This window comes from Rhipicephalus microplus, chromosome 8, assembly GCF_043290135.1.
Source record: "Rhipicephalus microplus isolate Deutch F79 chromosome 8, USDA_Rmic, whole genome shotgun sequence".
NCBI classification, from domain to species: domain Eukaryota; kingdom Metazoa; phylum Arthropoda; class Arachnida; order Ixodida; family Ixodidae; genus Rhipicephalus; species Rhipicephalus microplus.
Window position 1 is genome coordinate 21,086,981 of NC_134707.1, and position 25,874 is coordinate 21,112,854.

Sequence of the window (25,874 nt, forward strand, 5' to 3'; positions counted from 1 at the left end):
TAAACTATAATTGTAGTGGCACACTAGCCCTGACTGTATTCGAAAATTGTGATAACTGGCAGGTCATGTTATTTGTATTTCTTCTCAGTCAACACATTGATTCTTACCACTCCCCTCTCCTTTAATTGAAGCTAGTTTCATCTGACATGGTTTCACACAACCTCCATGATCGGAACCGTTACAGGCTTCTTGCACATCGCCAGATATCGCACTGCCTCCGGGATCAGCTCGCCGGTGACCACTCATTGATTCTGTTCGATGACGCCATCGCGCGGCGTCACATTGCGTGATGCCATGCGACGTCACGATAGAGTCAGAAGGACGTCAAAGTTCTTGCGGAACTCTGACGACATCATGAAGTCATCAAGTACTGCTTTATTAGATGCGAATCAGCTATTTGACTAGCCTGTGTAACGCAGTCCCTCCATACGCACCACTCTCCTCGCCACAGGTGTTGGAGCAGGGCTAAGTAGCTCCCACCCTCCTAGCAGTGCACGGTGACGTCAATATCCCTCACCTCTCACGCACTCGCTGCGTTTCAGCTCTCTTGTTTTACCATTTCCGCCGTTTGCAGAGCTCGAGCCCACTACTCACGTGGGCATCAACTCACCCACGTAACCTCTCTCCACCTGTCGACGAGAAGAAACCACGAGCCGGCAAGTGCGTAAGCTGCGCGCGCCTCGAGAATCTCGCGGCGCCGACGATGTGCTCAGCGCGACGCTGCTTGCCGCGCGATTCCGCCGACTGGCGAGACGCCATTGTGGCATGCTTCCCGTTACTTTGCACGAAACCTTCCCGGCGGTCGCCGGCGTTGCTAGGGCTAGCAAAGCCGATTGCTTTCGCGTATGGTGAAGTCAACACCGACAAGGTGCGAGCCAGAGAAGCCGAACGCAAGCGAGACCAGCGTCAGCGACGAGGTGGGAGTCAAGAACACCGATCACGTTTGGGAATACAGACAGCGTGTGGGTAACACCGACGAGACGCGAGCCAAGGAAGCCGAGCGCAAGCGTCTTTAACGCGTCCAGCCTTCCGTGTCTTTGCGTTTCAAACAAACGTTCACTGGAGTAAATACTGCACCGAATTTAGCTTCAAACCATTATTCCATCACCCGCGTCAATGCCCATTTCAACCAGGTCAACGTTGTGCGCACCGCTGCAGCTTCGATTTCTTTCAGGGTTCTCTTGGGCGTGATGGTTCATAGTTTTCTGTCGCATTTTTCATGTTGACGCCGTTGCCGACGTCACTTATCTTGTTTGACAAGGCGTGTAATACTTTTTCCTAGACTTACAATTCTTCATTTGTATTAGAACCGATTATTTCACAGGGGTTTGCGAAATTGTTTATACTAATGTTCGCGTAAACTGATTTGCACTAATTTTATTTCTTTCGGCATTTTTTATTATGTGCTTTTGAAGGATACCCTAATGTGCATTGCACCAGTTTCTTCTCGTTTTTAACGCTGTGTATGATGCCAGAAATAAATTGAGGCCGACTTCTCTGGCTTTTCTACCACAATAACCGTTTCTGTGTCTCTCTAACATTCGAGCTAAGCTTTAGCTTAATCTATTTTAATATTGCTATGTTTATTTTTTGTGAAGGTTTTCGGGTAAATTTTATCAGCGTTTGACAAACCACTCTAGAAATGCCGCAAAAAGTGCTTCTTGGTACTCAAGTCATAGAAATATAGTGTGTTCTATGCAAAAAGTCCTAACTGAAAACTTTAGAAATACCCGTTTTCAGTATTTATTGAATTTTGCTGCCGCGAACACTTCTTGCAAGTGGGCTGAATAAATTAGTTTAGTTGAGAAATTCTGTGGGTAATCACAACTCTAAATTTAGAAAACAATAACCTGAATATCATGTACTCTCACCGTTACTATTACGGGAAGACGGAAACAAGGCACTCGTTTTTCGTATTGTACACAACTAATTAAATCGAAGATAAATAAGCCGAAAAACCACTTAAGACATGATTTGGGGCTTCTTAAGTGTAACATAATAACTCTCGATCTTTTACAGTTCCTTTCAACTCAGCTTACGACCATTAACATTGAGCTACAAAAACACAGAATATGGACTCCTATTTTGAAATACCTAATTATTTGTTGGCTTGATTACAAGTGCAAACTACTTGATTAAGTGTCGGTGCATATTGTGGATTCAGGTAACATATTTGTTACCCGAATTATCTGCAGGCACCTTACAAACAATTGGGCTTGTCATAAAGAAAGTAGCTTTATTAACTGTTGAGCAGCCAACAAACCAAGGTGAAAGTGTCCACTAAAACAAGATAACAAACATCGTGGCTTAGGATAAAGTAAAAGCGTTCCAACCTGCTGCGATCACCAGTGCCAGCTGAGTCTTTCTTTCTAACATGAACTTTCACACATTTTAGAGGCACGTGTGGCCACGAGCTTTATTCTTAGAAGAGGTGGATAATACGAGAGAGAGAAATCAGCGAGAAAAGTTTTCGGCTGCGTAAAAAAGGACGCACACTGGCTTGGCGCGAGCTTCTAGAGTCTTAAAGCCATTGTTCAGAGCATGGTCCACAGATTTCACGTCAAGCATTCTGCGAGCACACCGCTGTTTAGCTTGCATACGGGCAGGAAAAACCTGCGTCCTTAGGCGGACGAACAATGGGCGATGCTAATCTAGAGAGCAGCGCGAACATGCGCCTGCTATTGCGCCTTCTTTTGTAGCATCTGTTCACAGAACAACAGCCTGTAGATGTCTTGATTGGGGGACGATAGTGAGATGAATTGGAGAGTGATAGCCTTCGCTGTCATCTGCATGGTTGTCATCGTTGAAGCCCGGAGAAGAAGTAAGCACAATTTGATGAATCACTTCACGTCCATTGTTGGAGAGGTGCATATTGTATTGCTGTGGGTTTAAGGTACTGCCACTTACCCGACGTCTGTCACACTTTCAGCGATTTGAAAACTTCATTGTAGTAATAGAACACGCGAGTTATTTAAGAAAATGTTTTGATGTCTTTTAAAAATGAGTGAGGCTTGTAACACGGCGCACAAGGCTGGGTAACCACAGAGCCGGCGGAACCTAGCTGCCCATGGCTTGGCTAGGGTTTTACCCTTTCAGCTGTCGCCTTGACAACCAAACTATATAGCCTACATGACTATGCTCACTTAATCTCTTTTAGTGTGTATATATTTATCTCTTTCCATGTTACTACTTTCACAGTCATTCTTTTCTTTTCTATCTTTCTTCTACTTACTTGCTTTGTTTCATCTCTTTTGCTCGCACACATTGAAGTAATTTTCTTGCCTTCTATCTTTCTCACTACTAAGCTACCACAGCTCTGCTGCAGAAGTTGTATGTGTATAGTGCCTATGTGCCAAAAAAAAGTGGGCAAAATTTTCCGTCACAAACTGGTCCACAGTAGATGAAGAGAACACACTGACTGGCGGCCAAAACCGATTAGGGAACAAAGGTTCCAGCTTTTTTTTTTTTTGTTGACAGTCAGAACTCGGTGCTTTGGCAGTAATCGAGTGCGTTCCCGTTTATGAAGACGATAATTTAATGTCTACGACTCACATCAAGCCCTGTCCATAGGACTAGTGATGCAACAAAACTAGCTCAGGAGGCAACAAACACTGCTGTTCAAGATGCGCAGGACCTGCGCCGAAATGTCTGTCCTGTTGCTTTTATATAACAACACTTCTTGGCCTTCACGAGTGCCTTCAATAACAACCTGGAAATAGCATATTGGTACATCTGACTGCATTTATACACCATTACAACTAGATTATTATTCGAATACTTTCAAACAAAGGAGATAGCATTAGTAAACGTTGTTTGAGCCATTTTTTGTGTGCTTGATTTGAGCCTGTATATGTTCGCTGCTTGATCAATTATCACTGCTAACCAACTAGTCCATAATTATTTTAATAAGTACATATTTATTTTTGGTGCTATGTTCATTACGTAGAAATATTGTGACTCCATACTTTTCATTAGGTCAATGTTTTTTGAAACGCTACACAAAGTTGACTGAGTGCCACAGTTCCCATATCTAGTACATAGACACAAAACAATATGAGCTTGAGTACCACATCAGTCATAAGAGAAGCAAAGAAGATTCACCTGACTATGAAGAAGGCCCATGTGGGCGACAAAATCAAACATCGATATCTGCCATGTATTCTGGATGATGATTAAACGCTTTTATATGACAATCGCAAGATAAGCTTTATGCGCAATGTTTTCTTGTTGTGAATCAATGTTTTTTGAAGGACAGAACAGTCATACTTTAAATAAGCTGATGTTCAGTAATTTACAGTGCACTTTCCTTTAAAGTAGACTTATTTACTTGACTGGTGTTGCCATGACCTTTCGTCTGGTGGTTTCTCTCGACATCGAGCTAAGTGTTCGAGTGCCCTGGAGGTCCTACGGCGAAATGAGTCAAGAGGGAACAACCCTAGCATTTGTGCTGATTACGTTCACTGTACTCTCCTCGCTTGAAATTTCCTACAGTAATTTCTGAGAAGGAAAACTTTATCTTCTCTGGTATAGGTGCTGCAGGGGTCATGCTCCCTTTATTGCACGTCTTGCAGTCTGAAATTTTGTTAGACTATTTCATTTGCCTCATAGGGGTGACTACTGCAATAGTTTTACACGTCTTACAGTTTTTTTCGACAGTGTTTACATATGTTTTTAATCCTGCTATAGGACATTAGTGTTGATTGTACCGTTATATATTGAAGTGTACTTTCAGTTATACTGTCTACTTTTTGAATATTGGGTTGATGTTCTTTAAAATATACGCAGAAAAGTATATCTTCCACTACATCTAAGCAAACGTGTGGGTGGAGAAACTCTGGTTAGGTATATGTAATCTGCCTTTAGTCCCTTCAACCTAGGCCATATTCTGTCTGAATTATCTTTACTAAATCGCATTGCACTTGTTTTGGGTGTTATGCGAGTAAGAAATGTTAGGGCTGAGTGAGCACTGTACATTTTTGTGAAGCTGTAGCGAGATCGCGCTCTCTCAAGGCGCATTTCCTCATGCTTATAAGCCTTGCTCAGGCTCTGAAAATGTCAAGGACTTCCCATGCCCACTTTGCATGCGTAGTCTTTATAAATGTTCAATGGGAATTAAGTGTAGGTATACTCTGCTAGAAACGCAGCATCGTTGTCAGCTTTCTGGTTTAGCTCCCAAACATAAAGATCTCACGGTGGTACCCCAAACAGTAACCAGGACTTTGTATAGCTGATAGATTTATTCTTGACCACTCACACAGAGACCGATTATTTAGCAAAGCGGAAGCCCTCTTTGTAGTATAATAGCATATTAAACATCACCACACTACATTTTACCTTCATGCCTAGTAAAAGTTATGTATATATTTATAGTTTCATGTTTTCTGTTTCCCCTTGCTTGACATATTTAGAAGGGACTGATCAGAAGTGACAAGCTCACTTGTTCATTGTGTATCGTTCGCATGCCGGCAAAAGTGTTACCGATATGTCTTACTGCGTCGAATAAAAAAAAGAAATATAAATGAAACAAATTGTCCTTCCCCTTGTCTTTTTCCCGTCCATGTTTTCTATCGCGTAGTACACTTGATAATATATCACCAACTGGCCCAATCGTCCACTTTCATTAAGTAAAACTAAATATAAATGATGTTATTGTTTGTCCCACTAACAGGCACAGGTCCGGTAAAATGCAGCAACACTGAAGTAGCCGTCCGAGGATGGCGCCGGCGAGATCGCTTCTGCAGGCCTATGCTTACCCGACCATCACTTCGGTGGAGGCGCCGGAAGTGCATCTGCAAGATGGGCTACGTGCGAAACGCCTGGAATCAGTGCGTTCCCCGTAGCGAGTGCAACAGATGCAAGCTATATAGGCGCATGGACTACAACCTTTGCGAAACCGCATGTCCGCTGACGTGCGGTTATCCAATCCCGACGTTCTGTCCAATGCAGTGCGTGAAGGGGTGTGCCTGCCCTCCTGGATACGTAATGTGAGTGAGGCCTTCTTTCCTGCTACTGTGTATCTTTTGAACGAAGGTACACTGCGCGCTGCCATAATCCTGTATTGACTGTTGTGAATACGTGCGACTTTCAAACATTGCCCTGCAGAGGTGGAACTCCCACGCAGAAGTCATGTAAGAAAGTTTCACATAGCTTTCGGGAATATTTGCTATAGACATTTTCACAGAAGGCTTTCTTGTCGCAGCCATAATCCCCCTGAGTTAGGATATATCGGCATGACCTCAAAAATTGCCCTACCAAAGCACCAACGTCTGGGTTTGTGTTTTCATGTCCACGTCTAGCATGAAGGTCTTTTTCTTTCCAGAGAAAAGATTTATAAAAGGCTGGAGATTTAGAACATAGCGGCATTTTCTCCTCATAAGCGGGTCAACATAAGCCCAAATAAACGAGTCCATGGTCAAGACTGACTTCACAGGCCGGCAGATACTGACCACGCCTTAGAAAGCATCACCGATTCGCGAGGAATATCTCTTTGGTGTCTGGGTTTATCGCATGACATACTGTCACCGTATGAGCGTGACTTCTCCGGCCTTTTTGAGCTGTTAGAGATTGTACTTTTATAATTCTATCATCACTATAGTTTTAATTTATTCATCTTAGCGGTTTATATGTTCTCATCAAAGTGAGCCGCTGGTGCTGCAATAAAACTTCGACTTCAAAAGCAGCGCAGCAGTACTTAATCAGCATGGTCGGAAAATGCAAATGATTGGTAATAATAAAGGCCCCTGTGGACATGCTATAGCCCAATATTATTATGCAGCACGCAGCCTACAAGTTTTAATTTATTTGCGCTCAGCTAGCAATCGTTTCCTTCTCTTTCTAAAAATGATGCCATATACCCAAATGACCACGCTATATGCCAAACTCAAGATCATTGGTTGATTTGAGTACTCCTAGCTGCATAATTACTGTGGCCACCACGAGAGGCTGCCTAATGGCCACACTAGCACCCGCGATCACAGTGAATGTAAACCACGCGTTCAAAAACAAAAAGACAAAGTGCTCAAGCTCATGACACGTGCGTGACGTACCCTCTTTTTTTCGGGTCAATCCTAGCTGTTTTATTTCTATCGCGCATGTTGGGACGAGGAAAAAAGGAAGCGGGTGGACTACTAATCTGTCTACTCTAATATCACATGACCTACTTTAAAACGCGTTATGGTGGTCAGTTTATAAGCCAGCGAACTACAACAATGAAGTCATTCAATGGTTATCTTAGAAAGTGCTTTAGGAGTCTTTTAATCCCTTTCTTGCCTACCTTTAAAACAGTATTGTTTTTAGCATAGAACACTAATATTTAAACTTTTATTTCAGTGGGACTTGGATGCTTTAAAGAGCAATGACGAACTATCGTACCTTTACAAATTGTTGATAACAGGAGTACGTTCCTGCAGTAAACAACCCATTTATATGAAATTGGGAACAATACGTTAAAGCGTTTCTAATGTTTTTACAACCTCCATTTCAGGTGCGGTAGGTTGCATTTTGATGGAGGAAGAATGCCAGGGGCTGGTGTTGTGTGCCATGTCATATTTCAGTGCGCGCTAAGTACATCCGATGGTCAAGCCGCGTGCACAATGGCGTGCCTTTTGTCATGCCATAGTTTTGACACGTAAAACCCAAGATAATATTGTTCTTGTTACTTTTAACAAGATGTTTGGCACAGTGTTCAAGTTAAAAGGTTTTGTTCGCTTATCTTTACGGAAGAGAAGCACTAGGACATGTGTACGTGTATGATGTTGCCGATAGTAAGCCTTGAAAACGCTAATACTTGTAGGCAGGGCCAAATATTGTAAGCAAGAGCACACAAACAAGTGTGTCCTTATGTAACAACGTATTTGCTGCAGAAAACACCTTGTTAAGGGGTAATTCTTTAGTACCAAAGCAACTGTGATATAAAAGACACACCTCGCAAAGTCTATCCTTGTGGTCTGAAGAATTAGGCCTTCATAGAGTGGCTAAATTAATAGGAATGAGTGCAAAACTTAAAATACCTCTAGAACAAATTCTTGAGACCATTTTGCTCTTGCCATGTTGGACACTAAACTTGCGCTTAGAATTGTATTATATTATCTTTACGAATGTTGGATCAAGATACGACCACGCCTTTTTAAACGTCGTGACGTATTTCTCTGTACCAATTATTGACATAACAAAAAAATGAAATGCCAATTCAAGGCATAACCGCATGCACGCGATTTTTGAGGGAGACTGACAAGGGACAGTCACAAGGGACTGAATTTGCTGTCGCAGAGGCCAATCCATAGCTATCGCTTGTAGCGTCGTGCGTTTCTAGCAAAAAAAAAAAAAAACTCGCCTGTAGCCCTGAAGCTAGGTTGATGATTTCCGGCAACTTGACCGCAGCGTTGACTCTCGCTTTGGGTACAATTTGCTCTTGATGCCTGTTGTTCGGACGTACTTCAAGGATTGCTAGGTATCGACCACCTTGTTTACAATCGAATTTCACATGGAGAGTGAGATACCAGTCTTGTTTTGACGTAAATCTTGTTATCGATGGTTTGTTTGAAAGTTTCGGTGGTAGCTTGGGACAATTACGGTAGCTTGCTGCAGTGTGAAATCATCACGCGAAGTGCGGCGTAGCAGTCGCAGCGTATGCTTATGGGCAACCTGTGGCGGTTAAACCAAAGGTGGCGAAAAAAAAAAGATTGTGAAAATTCTGGATAGCTTCCTTCTGCAACACATGAAAGTAATGATTTTGGCGTGTTACCATCAACCTCGTTTTAAGCTTTTTTCGCAACTAATGGGCATACACGCGATAGTTTTAGTCTAGCAACAATGACACTGTCCCTGACATATGGCTGCAATCATCACGACGAGACTGTGTGACGGAATAACTATGTCGCTGTCGCTCATCGTGGTCGCTAGGAAATTTCGTGCACGTGGATGGACCTTCATTGTGGTAATCGAGCATATATTTTGCATCGCTTCACCATAAGGACAAAGTAATAAACGTTATACAAATAACTTGTAATACCATGCGAAGAATAGCAAACAGCTCGAAATTCGCAGCACGCTGATCAAGCACAAAAGACGCACCAAAACAACACACAAAGGACGAACGCGAATTAACTCTCACAGCACAACCCTTAAACAAGCTGCTCAAGCGCGAAGAAGGGCGCTTCTGAACATGGCTGAATGTTGCTCTAACCAAAGAAGTGATATTAAATGGGAACAGCATATGTAGAACTCACACTATTCCAACACGCGTACAGTCGCACGGCTTTCTATTAATGTAACATTGTTATCATTGTTATGACATTGAAATCACCTTAAACGCCTTCCTAACCACCTTTTATTACCATCATGAGTGCCCTTAACATATCTTTGTACATTAACATGAAAGTGTGTACATACACCTAAGCCTGTTTTTCTGTTGCAGCGATCCGAGGAGTGGGACGAAGTCGTGCATATCAGCCAGGTGGTGCCCTCCCAGGTGCCCACCGAACTCTCGTTTCCGCCTTTGCGTATCGACCTGCGAACCAAGATGCGACACGCCGAGACCGAGGAAGTGTTTCAAACGTTGCTACGGGGGCGACTGCGTCTGCAAGTGGCGCTACGCTAAACTGTTCCAGCATGGCCAGATGCACTGCGTGCGCAGAAGAGATTGCCCCAGTCGCTACAAGCAGCTGTACGGGAACTATTACTGGAGCCTCCTTGGAAACGGCACATTCTAGAGTTAGTTCCTAGGTATCAGGATCGCCGATGAAAAGCTCCAAGGAAACCGAATGCAGAATCAAGCTGAGAAGCCCGAGGGAGAATAGAATCAATTAGCTCACAAAACAGCCCACGCATTCTATGTGCGGTAGGCTTAAGCAGTTTAAATTAGCATACAAAACAGAACAAAAAATGCACCCTCTGGTTGTCGTCACTTTTGAGCCCTTCCTTGTCAACACACATTTTCGATTGTATTTGGGGAGTGTTCCTAAGGTCCAGGTACTTTTGTGTTATTATAAGCGTTTTAAAACTTCTATGTTGTAAGCATGGAAACTATAGCCCAGTGGTAATCCTGCCAAAACGTCTTTATCTCCGAAACATTAAAGATTCACAAAAAAACGGATATGCGACACTGCATGCTGGGCACTGAAAGCGCACACTTTGGATTGGTGTCCCTTATACTTGGTTTATGATTTCTCGTTGCTGTGAAGATCACGAGATGAGAACAACAAAATGAATACAAGGCAAGTCGCGTGCAATACTCCGTGTAGCCTCTGCCTCGTCCTCGTCTGGTCGTCATTAGGGCAACAGAAAACCATGAATCACCACAACTAGCCCAATACACTACTCTGCTAAACTTGCTTCGACCTTGGTAGTGTGCTATAGACAGCGAATGGCCGAAAGCTCGCTTGTACTTTTTCAAATAAAGATGGAGTAGATACGGCATGCAATATCGCACATTACTGGTGATTAATAGCGCAGTGTATATTGGGGCTAGCCTTTGACACTTTAATACACCAAGTGTCCAGCACGGCCCTGTTTCTTCTTTAGAGGAACTTCAAGTCGTCTCCAGTGAGACACACGAAGTTCAAAGCGGGGAAAAGTTTCAACATGCGCCCTCTACAGCACTACAACTCTTCCTGGTAGCTATAACTTGCGAAATAAATACTTGACTTTTACGTTGTACATTTTCTGGCCTTTCCCCACAATATTCGAAATAAAATGCCACGCGGATTGCTGAGAAATAAATGTGTAAATAAAGTGTGCACAATAGTTCTATAAAAGGTGCCATGATTGAACTCAGTTAAACTAGTTTGTCGATTGATAACTTGCTTTGCTTCCTCTAGAAAACTGGAACTGTTCTTCGCAATGATTTGTGCTCAATGCACACATTGGCTTAGGCAAGGAGACACAAGTGAGTGGATAGGTGGGGTCATAATTACCTCCTTTCCATTAACTCTTTCTATTTTCTCCTAGAAGCATTTGTCTCCCAGCCCCTTCTTTCTATTGCACTGTTGAGGTAACCTCTACTAAGAGGAGACACTTCACATTTTCTTTACTTCTTGCTCATTCAAAGTTAGTCCGTTGAAAGTGCTGCCCGCAGGCTCGGCGGCACGTCTGCAAAGAGATGGACATCTGTGACGGTGCTCCCAATGGCACGCGTGCTTGGGTGCGACGTAGGGAACGAGTTACTGGTGGAGAAGCCATTGGAGATGTTTAGTGTTACCCATGGCGAACTGGTGTTCCTTTGAGTTAGCTGTATACAGCTTTCGCTTAAAAAAGTGGGGGTGTGGACATTTCGCTAAACTATGGTTCACAGAGACCTGTTACCACCTCCAAAACGACTTGTCGAGACGTCGGGATGTCGATTCCAGCACACTTTCTCTTCCTGCCTGTTTTTTTTTTGATTGCACGGAAAAAAATTTCACTGCCGCCATCATTACGTTTAGGCATGCGATTGAGACTCGTGCTATGTGCGTTTTTGACAAGATTTTTGCACTACATCACACATATCAAACGAAGGTTAAAGAAGGCTGTCTGGAAAAACACAGAAATTGTTTGAGTGCGCTTGTCGTTGTTCCTATTTTTCCCCGCCTTTATTGTGCGGGTGACGTTCAGAGAAGTATATCTCACGATGTTTATTTTGGCCTGCAGTAAACATATTTTGATATTTGGGCTCCAGCATACAGTGTATTCGCCCAAACCTGTTCTCGTGGGCCTGTCAAAGTGGTGCCTCGTTCCACAGACGTTTGTCATTCACTTCTACAAAGCAGTCATTGTAACCAAGTTTATTGTTGTCGAAACACTACAAACTTGTTTGCTTACCTTCTCTTGGAAGACACGCGTATGAAAATAGACTGGTATGTTAACGCACTTGCAGTATCAATACAGCCGGTGGCAAGAATGCGAATTGCAGGAACAGATAAATACAATGCCACTTATGAATGGTCCGGCCACACACGCTGTTGTGCGTCATCTTCTCCCAACATCCTCGAAGCAGGCATGTTGGAAACACCTAGGCGATGGTTTGCACCGTACAACTATTTATATAATCATCGCTTGTCTTAAGGCGCCCTGCCACTTTTTTTGAGCATGGTAAGAAAACGCTACCGATCGGTCGCAGAGGCTTTCGATAACACGCGAGCCTAATATTAGAGCGCAGCATGTAGCTTGAAATTCACAATAAATTTTCCAAGTCAGCCTAAATTTCCTTTCTCCCGACAAATCACAGAAGACGCTCAAAACTCCTCGTAAAAAGCCCATCTGTCAGCCATTGGTTGATTTGAACATGACGAGCTCGGTCGTTGCAGAGATCGCCACGGGAGGCCACGACATGTCCAGGCGTTCACGCGATCACAGTGAAGAAGCAGTACATTCAAAGGAAAAAGAGAAAAAAAAGTGCTCAAAGTGACGAAGCGCGCGTGACGTTTTTCTTTGCCCCTGCCATCCCACCCTGCTGTTCTTTCAGCGCTTTCGTTAGGACGAGAGCGGAAAGAATGCAATTGCAGCGTGCGGCTAATCTTAGTAACTGTATTCGCACTGGACGGATTTCTGAATATTTCTGAGGCGTTTAATTCGTGACACAATAAGCTCTTCTATGAATCCGTTTGATAGTTACTTAAAAAGTGTTTCAGAGCCCCTTTAATGTGATGGTCTCTCTTGATTGCGCAATGTATGAAGAATTCAAACATGCTTTCCTCGCTACCAAACATTTACTCTACTTTCTTATTCTTTACGTACTTACAGTTATATGCATTTCGACATGTCAGTTGATACTTTAATACTTGAGCAGGTACCGGTTACTGAATTTTAGTAGTTATTAGAGTTAGTTTTTCAGCGAAATATATACTTACACATAGTAGTTAAACTGTTGAAATGAGCAGTAAAAAGCAGCTATATGATGCAAAGTGCTTTTATTCGCGATTTCTGAAGATATACTAGTACCTTGGAATTCCTTAAAACCATCTTATAAAACCTAAATTAAACAAGTGGTGTACAAAAAAGCTATCACAAGAGAAAAGAACACGGACATGGCTTCAGCTAAAGTTAATTTTTTTAATTATCAAACGTATTTTTACACGTAAGAACGTGACTGCAGAAAGCGGACAAACAGACGAGCCTGCTTGTTTCACCTCGATTTCTGAGTGGGGTCACGGGACAGCATACCAAAGGTTTCTTTTTCTTCTACCTATGCTCTGCATGTTAACCCTCGCTGTTTGCTTCGGAATTTCGAGCTTTTCACGACATTTTTTACAGTTGAAAATGAAGCTCATCGGGTGAGTCAGTCAGTGTTTCGTGGATTACGAAGCTTTATGCAAGCGACATGCGCCACCTTTGTTCAGGCCAAGCGGCTTTCAGAGATTGTGAGCTGCGCTATGCGATTACTGGCCTCACTGAGGCGTTAGAGGATAAAATGGTGCCCGGTATACTGAGGGCAAATTTTAGAACACAGGCCACGCTTCCGTAAAGCGTCCGGAGCCACACATAATCTCCACAATTGCAGCAAACATACGAATGATGGTAGTCGGGGCGCATTTTGCCTGCCCGTGAGGGGATGGTACGTTGCCAATCGAGGCCTCATGCTGATTTTCGATGTACGAAGTTTGCCTAGTGCATCTTAGATCGCACGTCCTGAAAATGCCTACATATTTATCATCATCAAATTTAAGCTCATATTTTCAAGCGTATTTTTAAATATATAAATAAATATCATTCGGTGGATAGGTGCAAGAGCCAAATAAGCGTTTCCTTGAAAACATGTCCGAACATTTAACGACGTTTCTTATTTATCACTCCATGATCATGTAACGTAATGAGAAATAACAGACAACTGCGGAGAAAAGTATTATGAATGTTATTAGTAGTAAATTAAATGCAAATTTGAAAGGAGAAAAAGCCACAATTTCTGTCCCTACCCCCCGCAAGTTATCCTTTCATTTACATTTCTTTTTCACATTTACATGACATTTGTTACTCATGCCATCCCCTGTACCTTTCTTGGCCATTTTGCCTGTTAGTTCTAATTACTAGTGTGTCGTAAAAACTGCTTATTATTATTTTCAATTTCCTTCATTATCCTGTAATGTTTAAATAAGGCTTTAATAAAGCAATGTTACCACGCAAGGTCAGAGACTGGCAACTTCCGTGGTTGCGGTAACTCATGAGGATCGCTTGAGGTGGCTACGCTGCCACTGGGAGGCGCCTCTCCGCCAACTCAGCCATTCACCATTGGGAATGTGTACAGCACGTGTCAGCTTCCAATCACGTGGTAATGAAGCTTCAGGTCAACATGGTTGGAATAAGCAAAATAAAAGTAATGTCCCATAATTTTTTTTTCATTTCAAGAAGAAGTGCTTGTATTGGCAACGCAAGCGCTTTTATTACAGAAACTGTTGGACGCATCTAGGCGTCCCTCACCACCACTTAGACCTGTCAATTACTCAAGTGGGGAATAGCGTCTGCCTCACTGACGCACTACCCAGAGTTATGCGTCGGCTGCGTACAGACATGTATCACTCTCCTAGGGAAAGTCTCGCTACCTGTTCCGTGGAAGTCACCTCACCTACGAGTTCGTATTTTCCGTGTCGTCAGGATCATCATGACATATGGAGCCGCCACGAGCGACTTGCAGTAGCTGCCACGGCAGTCAATTTGGGCATCCTTGAGGTCAATGACACATGCAGTTGGTAACATTTAAGAACGGATGTCATTCTCCTCAAAAGTTGCAGGAATGTTATGATGCATGAGCAAAGGCACGCATGTGTATAATTTTCAGAGATCAGTTTTCAGAAACTTCGTAAGGGAGGGGGGATATAAAGTTTGTGAAAGCTAGAATTTGTACCCACCCATTTAAAGGGAAAAGCTCCCTTTTGTAGGACGAAACCATTACAGATTCTTAAAGAAAGGATTCTTATTTGCAAACGTTCCTTGGATTTGCACGAACATCCCAGAACCCTAGGTATACTTTACACTGGAACTCCCCTCCATATCTTCGCTCCTAGGCATATTGTGTTTTGTACATGTGAAACCCCGAAGGTGTTTTTCAATTGACATTAAGAGACCTCTTTAAAAATGCAGATAATTATTTGCTATCTACTTCAATAAAAACTAGAAATATCTATTGCCTACAATATTAACCCTTGGCTACTGTGTTGAATGCGTGCTTTCAGTATATGTCTTCTTATTTATCATACGTGAAAGTGCGCGAAATACAGTGGAGCACGTTTATGTTTGTGTGCACCATTTCAAATGTTTTCCAATGGAGGCGGAAATGTTGTAGGCCCGTGTACTCAGATTTGGGCGCACGTTAAAAAACCCCAGGTGGTCAAAATTTCCGGAGCCCCCCACTACGGCGTCTCTCATAATCAAATGGTGGTTTTGGGACGTTTAACCCCACAAATCAAATCAACCATTTCAAATGTTTTCTTATCGATCACCTTGATGACGTCCATAGCAAAAACGGTTGATACAAAAGCAATAATTCACTCATCACGAAGTCGTATGCTTCTGTTTCAAAGTAAGTGTATGCTGCGCTTCGCCAACAATCTCAAAAAGTGAGTGTAAGAAAGGTTTTTTTTTTTTTGTTACAAAGTATTTTCCACCTTTCTCAAAGACGCCATTTTTTCTCCTAATTTGGCCGCTTAATACCACTGATTAATGACTAGTTGACGTCTCATGCTCGTAATCACAGCACCGACTTTGAATCTGCCACCTGCACATGCACATTGCACACGCAAGGAATGATAAAAATAAAACGTATAAAATATTTTTAAAGTGTACATATTTCATCTTTTTCTGTGTTCATGTCTCGAATATTCCACGTTGCGCTGCCCCATGTAAAGGTACTTCAATGAAAAACGTACCTTGTCCAGACAGAACACATCATCTCAAACTCTTCTTAATACGCAAACAAAAGAGGGTGCTTTAATAGTGCCTGAAACTTCAGTTGGGTGGACTACAAGTTTATAGTTATACAACAAAAACAAATATTTTTTGAAGCTTTCGAGCCTTCAACTTCTTATTGTCTTTGAAAAACAATGGGTATTCATTCCAGGTGAGTTGATGTACACTACACGTCTGAATATAATTTAGAAGGTTTGAAGGGTATCAATTTCTTTCAAACTGCACTATGGAGGGCTCTTGGTATCATGCTGCGATTGCGGCCGCAACACTTTGCGTCTTAGGAGCAAATGGTCAAGAGGAAGGCAAGTCGTTTTTCATTCAATATGTTCTTGTATATAAGATTCGATATTGGAATACATAAGGATGCTTTCAGTGTCTCTGGAGGAAAAGTGATGAAAAAAATCAAAGCACTTGCGTTTCTGTAAGGCATGTAATATTCAAAGGCATTTCACCAACGTAGCTGCAAGAATGTGGCACAAATTGTAAAGCAAAATGCAGCAACATTGAAAAAAAAACTCACGTCTTATTATTGTAGGATTATCATAGTAGACAGTTGAAACAGTTCATTCCTATATGTTATGCCAAATGGAAAAACAGATGATGCTTCCAGTCTTATCAGAAGCATATCTTCAACAAACATCTTCGGTCTACACAACTTTCTCTCAGAAACATTATTTCTTGGTCGTCTTCGTGCTGCAGGTAACCGCACATTTTATATAATCCTGATTTGTACTTCGAACTCTGTTGGTACATAAGATGGACGTTTACGTAATTCTCTATTTTTACGATTCATATACTCCGACACTCTGCACCCGCTTACGATGGTAAGATGTATGTAAGCACAGGTAAACAGAAGGCTGCTTCTTGAGAAAGACAAGAAGACTGGTGAAAGAATCAATTCTGAAGATATGATTTTTATGTTGGCTTAGTACGAAACGTTTGTCTTCATCTACATTTGAGCAACTTGCTTGTTTCTATATGGCAGCTCCCCACTTCCACCAATGAAAAAGTAATCCAACCTGATGCCTTCGGATAATCCGACAAAATCTGTGCATTGTGTCATCTGATGCCGGCCTAAAAACCATGCCTTTTAATGTATATTCAACAGCCTATTTTCACACTCAAGAATATTGGCGCACTAGTAAATCACTGAATGCGTAAAAAAATAAAAAATAATTTCAATGTAACAGAAATTTGCGAACAAGGGGGGTCGCTGGAGCCATAACGTGGAAGAATTTGTTTGTCGGACCTCAACTGCAGTAGCATCTTGGGTTAACGAATTTCTTTTATCTTTTACATCTTCTATGTTCACCTTTTTTTCTTTTTCTTCGGAACTTCGCAGTACAGTATCACAAGAAAACGAAAGCGACGTATTTGTTATAGACAATCCCGATCGCCCACTACAGCAGATACTACACCAATGTTCATGTAATCCATGCAGTGGTGATGCTATGTCACTTGTTCATGGTGGACATAGCAAATGTTATGAAGCTATGTCATATGTTCCTGTGTTCGGTGCAGTCGCAGCTCGACGATGCGGATGTTTGGAAGTGCCTGTGAATGGTCCTCCAAGACGGGAGAACTTCTGCAGATGGAAAGTGACCCCAAGCTCTTTACTGTACAGAGATTGGCACTGCGTGTGCAGGCCCGGCATGGTTCGCAATGCATGGGGTGATTGCATCACCAAGCATGAGTGCAAGAGCTGCAAGTGCTTCTGGTACAAGGACTTCAACGTGTGCGGGCGTGAGTGCCCCTTGAAGTGTGGCGAGTCCGTACGAACAACATGCTCCCAAGATTGTGCCTTCGGCTGCGACTGCCCTCCGGGACGCATACGGTGAGCCAATGTTGCTTACATTGAACATGTGTTTGCGTGCTTAGTACTCACGTGAGATCTATTTAGTACTGAGGCTTTAGTTTTCAACATCGTGTATTGGAAAATGCTCACTCGAATTCTATCCACGTACGATAACAAGAACGTGTAAAAATTTTCGCAGCAGACATTTGTTATTTGGTCTAAGCATTACATAAAAAATGCAGAAAATTCCACGTATTAGATGTGTGGAAAACACAGTGTCGCAGAATATTACTGTTTGGCTTCCCTTGTTTACCCCGTTGTCGGCTGGTGTGTTTTATTCAAAAAAAGGGATAACAATAGGCGCAGTATAGGAAAATTCTTCTTAGAGAGTTCACAATCATGTAAACAATTTGTTGGCAATAGGTAGGACGTAAGCACTGGCCCTTCTTACCTCATTGTCTCTGCCCCTAGAATTTATAGTCTTTTTTGAGTAAAACATGTTTGCTTCACAGGAGACACGGTTGTTTCTTTTGTTCGGGCTATGGTTGTTACTCAGTTGGCTTCAGTAACAAAAAGACAATGCTTTCATCTTCCCGCATCACGCGTTCATTAAAGTTATGAACATCTCGTACTCACTGCAGGACATCAAGCAAGACGTACTGTGTCACTACCAGCCAGTGCACTCCTATATGCCCTGCGAATTCGAGGTACACGTCGTGCTTGTCCAATTGCGCGCCAAAGTGCGGCAAACGACAACCGCCAAACTGCGTCACGCGTTGCCGCAGAGGCGGCTGCGCCTGCAACGAGGGTTACGCCGAGGCGGACCAAGGTGGAGTCTTGATCTGCGTGCCCCTACAAGAGTGCTCTAAATACGCACCGACGGTGACGCCGTTCCCAACTACGGAAACAGGTGGCGTGGGCGGTCGCCCAGGTTGGGGCACTGGACCCACAGTTCCAGCACCAGTCCCTAGTGCTCCGGTTTCCCCACCAGGTGCAGAAGGAACAATTCCATCGGGTAGACCATCTCACGAGACCACTGGACACGGCAATGGTGGCGGAATTTCTGGAATGCCACCGGTGGTACAACCGCAAGCTACCCCTGCATCTCCACCAGGCGGACATGGGGGTAGTTCACCGGCACCGGCATTCCCACAAATCCCGCAAGGCACACCACCGCAAGTTACCACAACACACCAAACAGGAGGAGGAATGCCCTCCCAACCAAACCAACCTTCGCATGTTTCAACAGAATATCGGCCCTCTGTTGGTGCTGCCCCAGCATATACGACGAATATTTCCGGGGTTTCAACTGCAGTGGTGTCAGGTGGAAGTCAAGGATACGGCACACCGTGTGTTCCTCGAGGTCAACCGTGTAATACATACCGCTTTAGTGTCACTAGCCCGCGGCCGTGCCGGTTGTGTTAGCGTACCGCAGCCATTGCTTTCCTGTGTTATACATATGTTGGTGCATTACCTCTTTCAGAGAGTTCGAATAGATGTGCGCACAAATAAAACGTACGCCTGCAATGGCGTAATACCTGCTATTGCTTCATTAGGCTCTGGGACCCTGAGTATTCATGCCATGGCAAAGAGAATTCAAAAATAAAATTGCAACTATATATTCACTTGTGTGGTTGTCTGCAAGCATTGCATTCTTTCATCGTGCTTGAGAGTTGCGCTTATGGGCAGTATCTGGCTTGAAAGTGATGCCCTGGTTAAATATTGAAATTTCATGCAAGAGTAAACTCTGTTCATAAAAAGTCAAAAAGCCCACAGGGAAAAGGAATATTTTTCGTCCTGCGATTGCTATAGTATGTGACGTTCAAACTAAGGTAAGAGACATGACTCTAGAGTGAAAGAAAATGAATGGATCAAACCAAAGCATATTCGTCAACATGAGGTATGTGACCGTCACTGTTGAGCTACAGGTTCTTCTCCAGTGACGTTTATTTTTCATCATTTGATTTTTCTTGAGCAGAGTGAACATTAAAGAAAGATCAAGCTATTAAAAGACCTTCTACCTACCCTCAGCTTTTTGGGGTTTAACGTTCCAAAACCGTTATATGATTATGAGAGACGCCGTAGTGGAGGGCTCCGGAAATTTAGACCACCTGGGGTTCTTTAACGTACACCCAAATCTGAGCACACGGGCCTACAAAATTTCCGCCTCCATCGGAAATGCAGCCGCCGCAGCCGGGATTCGAACCCGCACCCTGTGGGTCAGCAGACGAGTACCTTAGCCACTAGACCACCGCGGCGGGGCCCTTCTACATACCCATCAGTCTTAACTTTTTCTAATGTATTTTGCTTTCTTCACTAAAGTACGTCTTTCGTTAATCTTCTTCATTATATCATAAAATACCCTTTTGTCTCGGGGTATTTACACCGGTAGTTCTAATGTCCTTTTCGATACAGTGCACAAAAACCCAGTATGTTATATTTTTCTACTACTCACGTGTTTTCATCACACGTATAAACAATGCTTCCTTCATTACGGTGTCTCATGAAACAAATAAAAAAAAGGCAAGAGGGGCCCAGTAAACTTTGAGTCTGCCGATCTATTTCCAGTATTTTTTTCTCGTGTTAAGCGTCCTCCCAAGTGAGGTTGAACTTCCTTTTGTGAAGTGGCAATCCCTGAACACGTTTGTATTTCTGGTATGTACCCTATCGGAGCAATTGTCTGCCTCCGAAAGCGTTCACGTGCGCTAAGCTGTTTCAAGCAGGCTGTAATAAGTCAAAGCGTGCCCAAAAACCTACATGATCTTGTGGGGCTGAGATTCGAGATGTGCATTCATAAACCACAGTGGACCTAGTGAGCGTATATCTTTTCATGGCACTGGTAATCAATCCTGGTGCTTTCTCTATATGGGTTCTGTACGATTTCACCTGCGCAGCGCCATATTTTTCCCTCAAAAGCACCATGTGAGAGAGAAGGAGGTAGTCTATATAAATAATTTTGTTGCAACTTCACACGTTCCGCACCATACATGGAGGAGTAGGCGCAAGTATGCTACGTGGTCTAAGAAGTAAGGCTCATGTGGGATAGGCAAGTAGGTGAGAAGTCCAACATGTGAATCTATAAAGTTCTTCCAAAGTATTAGTAGAATCATCAGGTTAATTTTGAGCGCCCCTGATGAGAGTAACGCAGCACTTTTTGCTGGTGAAAATCTGGCGCAGACGATTTTCCGCAGGGGCGAACGGGCGTGGCCGTGTCCAATCACGCGACCATAACAGGTTTCCGGCCAGCAAGTTGGTTGTCACCGTTGCAGCAGAATTTAAGCAATATAATCCTTGGAAAGTGCGACGTAGCTCAACGTTTTTGTGGCTTAATGTTGGCAATGTTGAGACATACTACTACGCTACAGCGATCAGCGCTACGCCACATACTACGCCATAGCGATAAGTGACACGCTAATTGATTGCAAAGCAGTTATTTGCGTACTGCTAGCTCTTGCATCCACGTATCCATCAATACATCTGGCCGCCTAGGTGTGGAAGCTTTTGCTGATTGATTGATTGATTGATTGATTAATATGCGGGGTTCAACGTCCCAAAGCCAGCATATGATTATGAGAGACGCCGTAGTAGAGGGCTCCAGAAATTTCTACCCCCTGGGGTTCTTTAACGTGCACCCAAACATGGGTGCTTTTGTGATCACCTCCTTCACCTGGGGTGGGCCAAAATTAACGGGAGATGGTAAGAGGGTTCGATAATGATGGCTGTTTGGTCATGTAATGAACAATGTAAAAATCCCGTCGCGTACGACGTCAAAATCTTTCTTCTAGACACGTGTGGCATTTAGCCATATAGCACGGGTTGTGGTATGTGGTTATGCGCCACAGGTGTTTGAAAGTATGTATCTACCGAGGAACGCTAAAAACAGGCGTTGGTGCCTTAAATGCGAGGGTAAAAAACCAGTGCTCACTTGACGAATGCAAAGAATATATGTTATAGTACCAGTAGGAATCAAGCCCCGCCACGGTGGTCTAGTGGCTAAGGTACTCGGCTGCTGACCCGCAGGTCGCGGGATCAAATCCCGGCTGTGGTGGCTGCATTTCCGATGGAGGCGGAAACGTTGTAGGCCTGTGTACTCAGATTTGGGTGCACGTTAAAGAACCCCAGGTGGTCCAAATTTCCGGAGCCCTCCACTACAGCGTCTCTCATAATCAAATAGTGCTTTTGGGACGTTAAACCCCACAAATCAATCAATCAAACCAGTAGGAATCAAACCCAAGCATGCTGCGTGACCGTCAAGTATTCAACAACAGAGCCAGGCTAGCAATCGTCCGGTTTCAGACATTATAAACATTACACTTGCCCTCCAATCATACAAGCTTTACAACTGGTTAACATCAATTGTACTTAAGGGCCATACATTGAAGTTTGTCGACGTTTCACTATCCACGGCTGCCATCCTCGCAAGCACCTGCCCTTTATTACAGCTCACCGCTTCTGGTGTTGATATTACCTATTGTGCTCTTGACATAGCTACGCAACTGCTAATAACTGGTTTTATAAAACATACATGTATTAGGTATAACATTTGTATATAGGTTTATCGTTATTTCGTAACCTTTTGCTAAACAAAAAAATACACGGCAATCACCTTCCCTACGCCTGCTTCCTGTGACATCGATTAACATGATACGTAACATCTGCCGAGTTTTCTCTACTTGATATTTGAGGTGTACGCCTTGAATTGCATTGGCAACCACAAATATAGCTTTGTTACTAGCCCGCAGGCAGCCCACAGGCAGACACTAACCACCCACTTCGATATGAACTCACGCTTTCTGTTTGCCCACTGCACCGCCACTAATAAATAATGGCAGAATCGGCTATCGCTGTGGAAAAAAGGGCTAAGGGTTTGTTGCTATTTATTATTTAAATCACTCGTATTTCTATCCACGCCTGTTTCACTTTTTCTCTGAAGATTTGGGAGTATATCTTGTAAGCCGTGCAGGATATGAACCAGTACATTCATCTCGAAGCTCTATACGACCTAATAACAAAGAAAATAAAAAGTATGCTCATTATTGGGCTAAACTGCGAGCTGAGACGTGGTGGGTGTAAAAAGGCAGATGCTGGGGGGGGGGGGGGGCATCTCATTTATGAAAATTGTTTGCAGAAAAGCCTCTGTACGTTCTTTTTTTACAGCACCCTGCTTCAACACATAGAGTTAATTAACACCTACAGCTAACCACGTGACTTGCGCTCTTTTTCTTTTTCTTTGCTACAAACTGCAAGTTATCTGGTCTTCACGCCTGAATTTTCATTCGGAAGCGGCTACGTGTTCGGCCAACAGACGCGTTCATTCGCTCGCATTAAGAGTGGGAGCAGCAATGTTACAATATGAGTCTGGGCGCCGAGCTGTATCTGGTGCAAAAAAAAAGTGACACATACAGTTTCACTGAGACAAGGATAGGAACAGCCACAAAAAACTTTTAAAGGCTGAAGCTTAGCCTCTGAGCATCCGCAAAGAAGGAAACTTTCTACAATTTGGCAGTAGGGTGAGTATATCGTGAGATAGTACCTTAGAAAATCTGCAATGAACCTGAATATATATTTTTATGCCGAAACACATGTGAAAAGTGGATGCGTCTCAGTACGAAGCAAAAACAAACATTTCAAATGTATCGATTATCGGTGCGTTAGTTTAGGAGCGAAAGTGTAGTAAAAATGCGCATTGGGACAATATTTGTACTATAATTCAATTTTATCAAGTTAGAGGGTGGCACGGGCTGATTCTTCAAGCCCAGGCGTGGACCAGCCTAAAAACACATTGCTCCGGCCCGCCCGAACTCAGTCTGATGTGTTTAGGTATTGCGCGTATGCGGCCCGGTTCTGGAACTTTTAGGTCGAGCCCGGCCCAGGCGGGCCCATTTAAGCCCGTTATGCATTGAGTATAAATGAAGCACTGTACGACCCTCAGTTACTGCGAGGATACTTGCCGAAGACAGCATATTTTCTGAAGTGTTTTCACAACTTTCAGTGTCGCGACTTTCACTGGCTACGCCTCTACGGCTTCTGCAAAGTAAGTACAGGACAATATAAATTTTAACTGAAGTCATGGTTGGCTTTCTCAAGTACGCTTTGCTAATCACGTAGTTTTATCTTTGCACTCCAAAGAACGACAGCAGTATATAATACCCCCTAAGAGAGAAAAAAAATATGTGAGGAAATACTAGTTCGAGTCTACATAAATCGCATGCTAGCTGGGGCTGTTGAGTAAAACTAATTTCGCTTGCAGGCTCGATTTATTGCACAAGGTAATAATAAAGAAAAAGCGCTTAGTGGCTTCTGGGAGCAATGCACCAGACTGGACGGCGCTACATCAATTAGAGCTGTTGTGTTGATTCCTCGGCAGGTAACTGTCCCCAACGTGAACAACATATGCACACTTAAAAAATGAAGGTTCTTTGGCCTACACATTTTCCCCGGATCACCAGCACCACAGGGTCATAGATCTGTGAAAGCGAACCACACCAGTTAGCTAGTGACCCACCGTCATCGCTCTTCTCTAACGATATCTATCTCGTCATCTTGTAACAGTCTTCAGTCTTTCAAAGTGTTATGTGTTAAACGAAGATCATACTAAGCCGTTCCAAAAGAACTCTATCTTATAGCACTCAAGTGAACTAGCGGTGGCCCTTTAAGCGCTACCCGTCGAACAGGGCGTGTCGGGTGTCTCTGGAACGTGATCCCCTGCAAGGATGGAAAGGGAATAAGTGGTCTGCCTATTGTCGTCCGGTCTCGGTTTGAATAGAGGAGTCAAGTCTGGCTGTTTGTAGCAGGCGGTTGTGGTCACAGACTTGCATCTAGTTGCATTAACAATATACCAGAATGAGATGTGTGGCAGAATAGAAAAAATGGTGACGCTGGTGAGGAACAAAAGGTGGAAGACAAAGAATAACCTAACCTTCAACAGGGCTGGTGCCCGTGGGGAAGGTCACTTCATGTGGACGAAAAATATTCTATTGCTTCAGTAGAATTTTTTTTCTTTCATAAAGCATCAGTTTCTTATTCGACAAAGTAAGTATAATAATAGGATCAAACAAAGAAGCCAAACAGCGTAAACACGCCACCATGCAGATATAATAATACCCGGTCTTTGTACGGGATTGGCTCAGGCGCGAGCCGTATACCCGAGCTCGAAGCTGAGCGTTTCCGGCCTCTGCAAATGTGGATACGTTAGACATGGGTGACTAGTCATGACGTGGTGACAAACACAAACATAGGAAGAGGGAAGGAAAGGGCGAAAGACCTATCAGCCTACGAGTAGTGTATGGACACTACGGTACTTATCCAGGTGTCTCTCTCACTATTGTTTCATAGTTTGTAAGATGCGTTCACAAAACAGCCAGCAATGAAAACTGTACTGTTGCCGTTTCTACCTCTCAAAAGCCACCAACAATCTCTTATAAAAACATTTCCTATGGCTACCTTCAAAATTATGGCGTTCTCTGTCTTGATTTAGAGACATTATAAAAACAAGCATACTCTTTAGAGAGAAATTTTCTCTATGACAACTTCTTTGGGCTGCCACAAGGCACGTTCTACGGGCTGCCACAAAACCAGAGGCAGCCTGTCTATAAGAGGTGGTTATGTAGAAAAGAAAGTTTGCAGGAACAATCTCTCAGTCAAAAGTAACTAAGACTATCATTGCAAATTTAGTAGCTTCACGTCAGGGCTGACTGGGGAAGCCATAATAACACGAAAATTTGCTGAACCAATGTAACGAACTGGGCAGATCGGTACGTCCATTTCTTAACTAACCACCGCCACGAAACAATAGCACCATAACACAAGCAGGACCACCATAAAATTTATTATTACCACGATCGACTATGTCGATCATGACACTTATAAAAGGGGATAACTAATTCAAAACATTTAGAGCGATAAATTACGAGTTTGCTGTGTACAGCGATTTACACCATGTGCACCCTTATCTGACACATTGTTTAGCACAAAGAAAAATGCAATAGACGACTAAGTTGTTCTGCACACCAACATCAAACTGGAGAGTTTGTGTTGCCGCTTATAGTTCATTAGTTTGATGAAGTTATAAAATAATTGTCTTCACTGAGCAAAAAAAAACATGGATCGATTTGAAGCTTGTGAAAGAGTATCAGGATGTTGATTAAAAAATTCTTCATTTTGTAAGTTATCAAGTAACTATTTATGAGAAATATTGTGATGGAGG

General features: G+C 43.1%; 2 protein-coding genes across 2 annotated transcripts; both read left to right on the plus strand.

Annotated features, from left to right (window-relative positions):
- Positions 1-2,565: 2,565 nt before the first annotated feature.
- LOC119164240 (uncharacterized) lies at positions 2,566-10,656 on the plus strand. Its single transcript, XM_037416389.2, has 3 exons — positions 2,566-2,821; positions 5,669-5,984; positions 9,416-10,656. Exons 1-3 carry the CDS (start codon positions 2,755-2,757, stop codon positions 9,708-9,710), a joined length of 678 nt encoding a protein of 225 aa, XP_037272286.1. The 5' UTR covers positions 2,566-2,754; the 3' UTR covers positions 9,711-10,656.
- A 5,421-nt stretch (positions 10,657-16,077) lies between these two features.
- LOC119164241 (uncharacterized) lies at positions 16,078-19,293 on the plus strand. The gene is made up of 3 exons (XM_037416390.2): positions 16,078-16,175; positions 17,395-17,707; positions 18,310-19,293. Exons 1-3 carry the CDS (start codon positions 16,100-16,102, stop codon positions 19,091-19,093), a joined length of 1,173 nt encoding a protein of 390 aa, XP_037272287.1. The 5' UTR covers positions 16,078-16,099; the 3' UTR covers positions 19,094-19,293.
- The last annotated feature ends 6,581 nt before the right edge of the window (positions 19,294-25,874 follow it).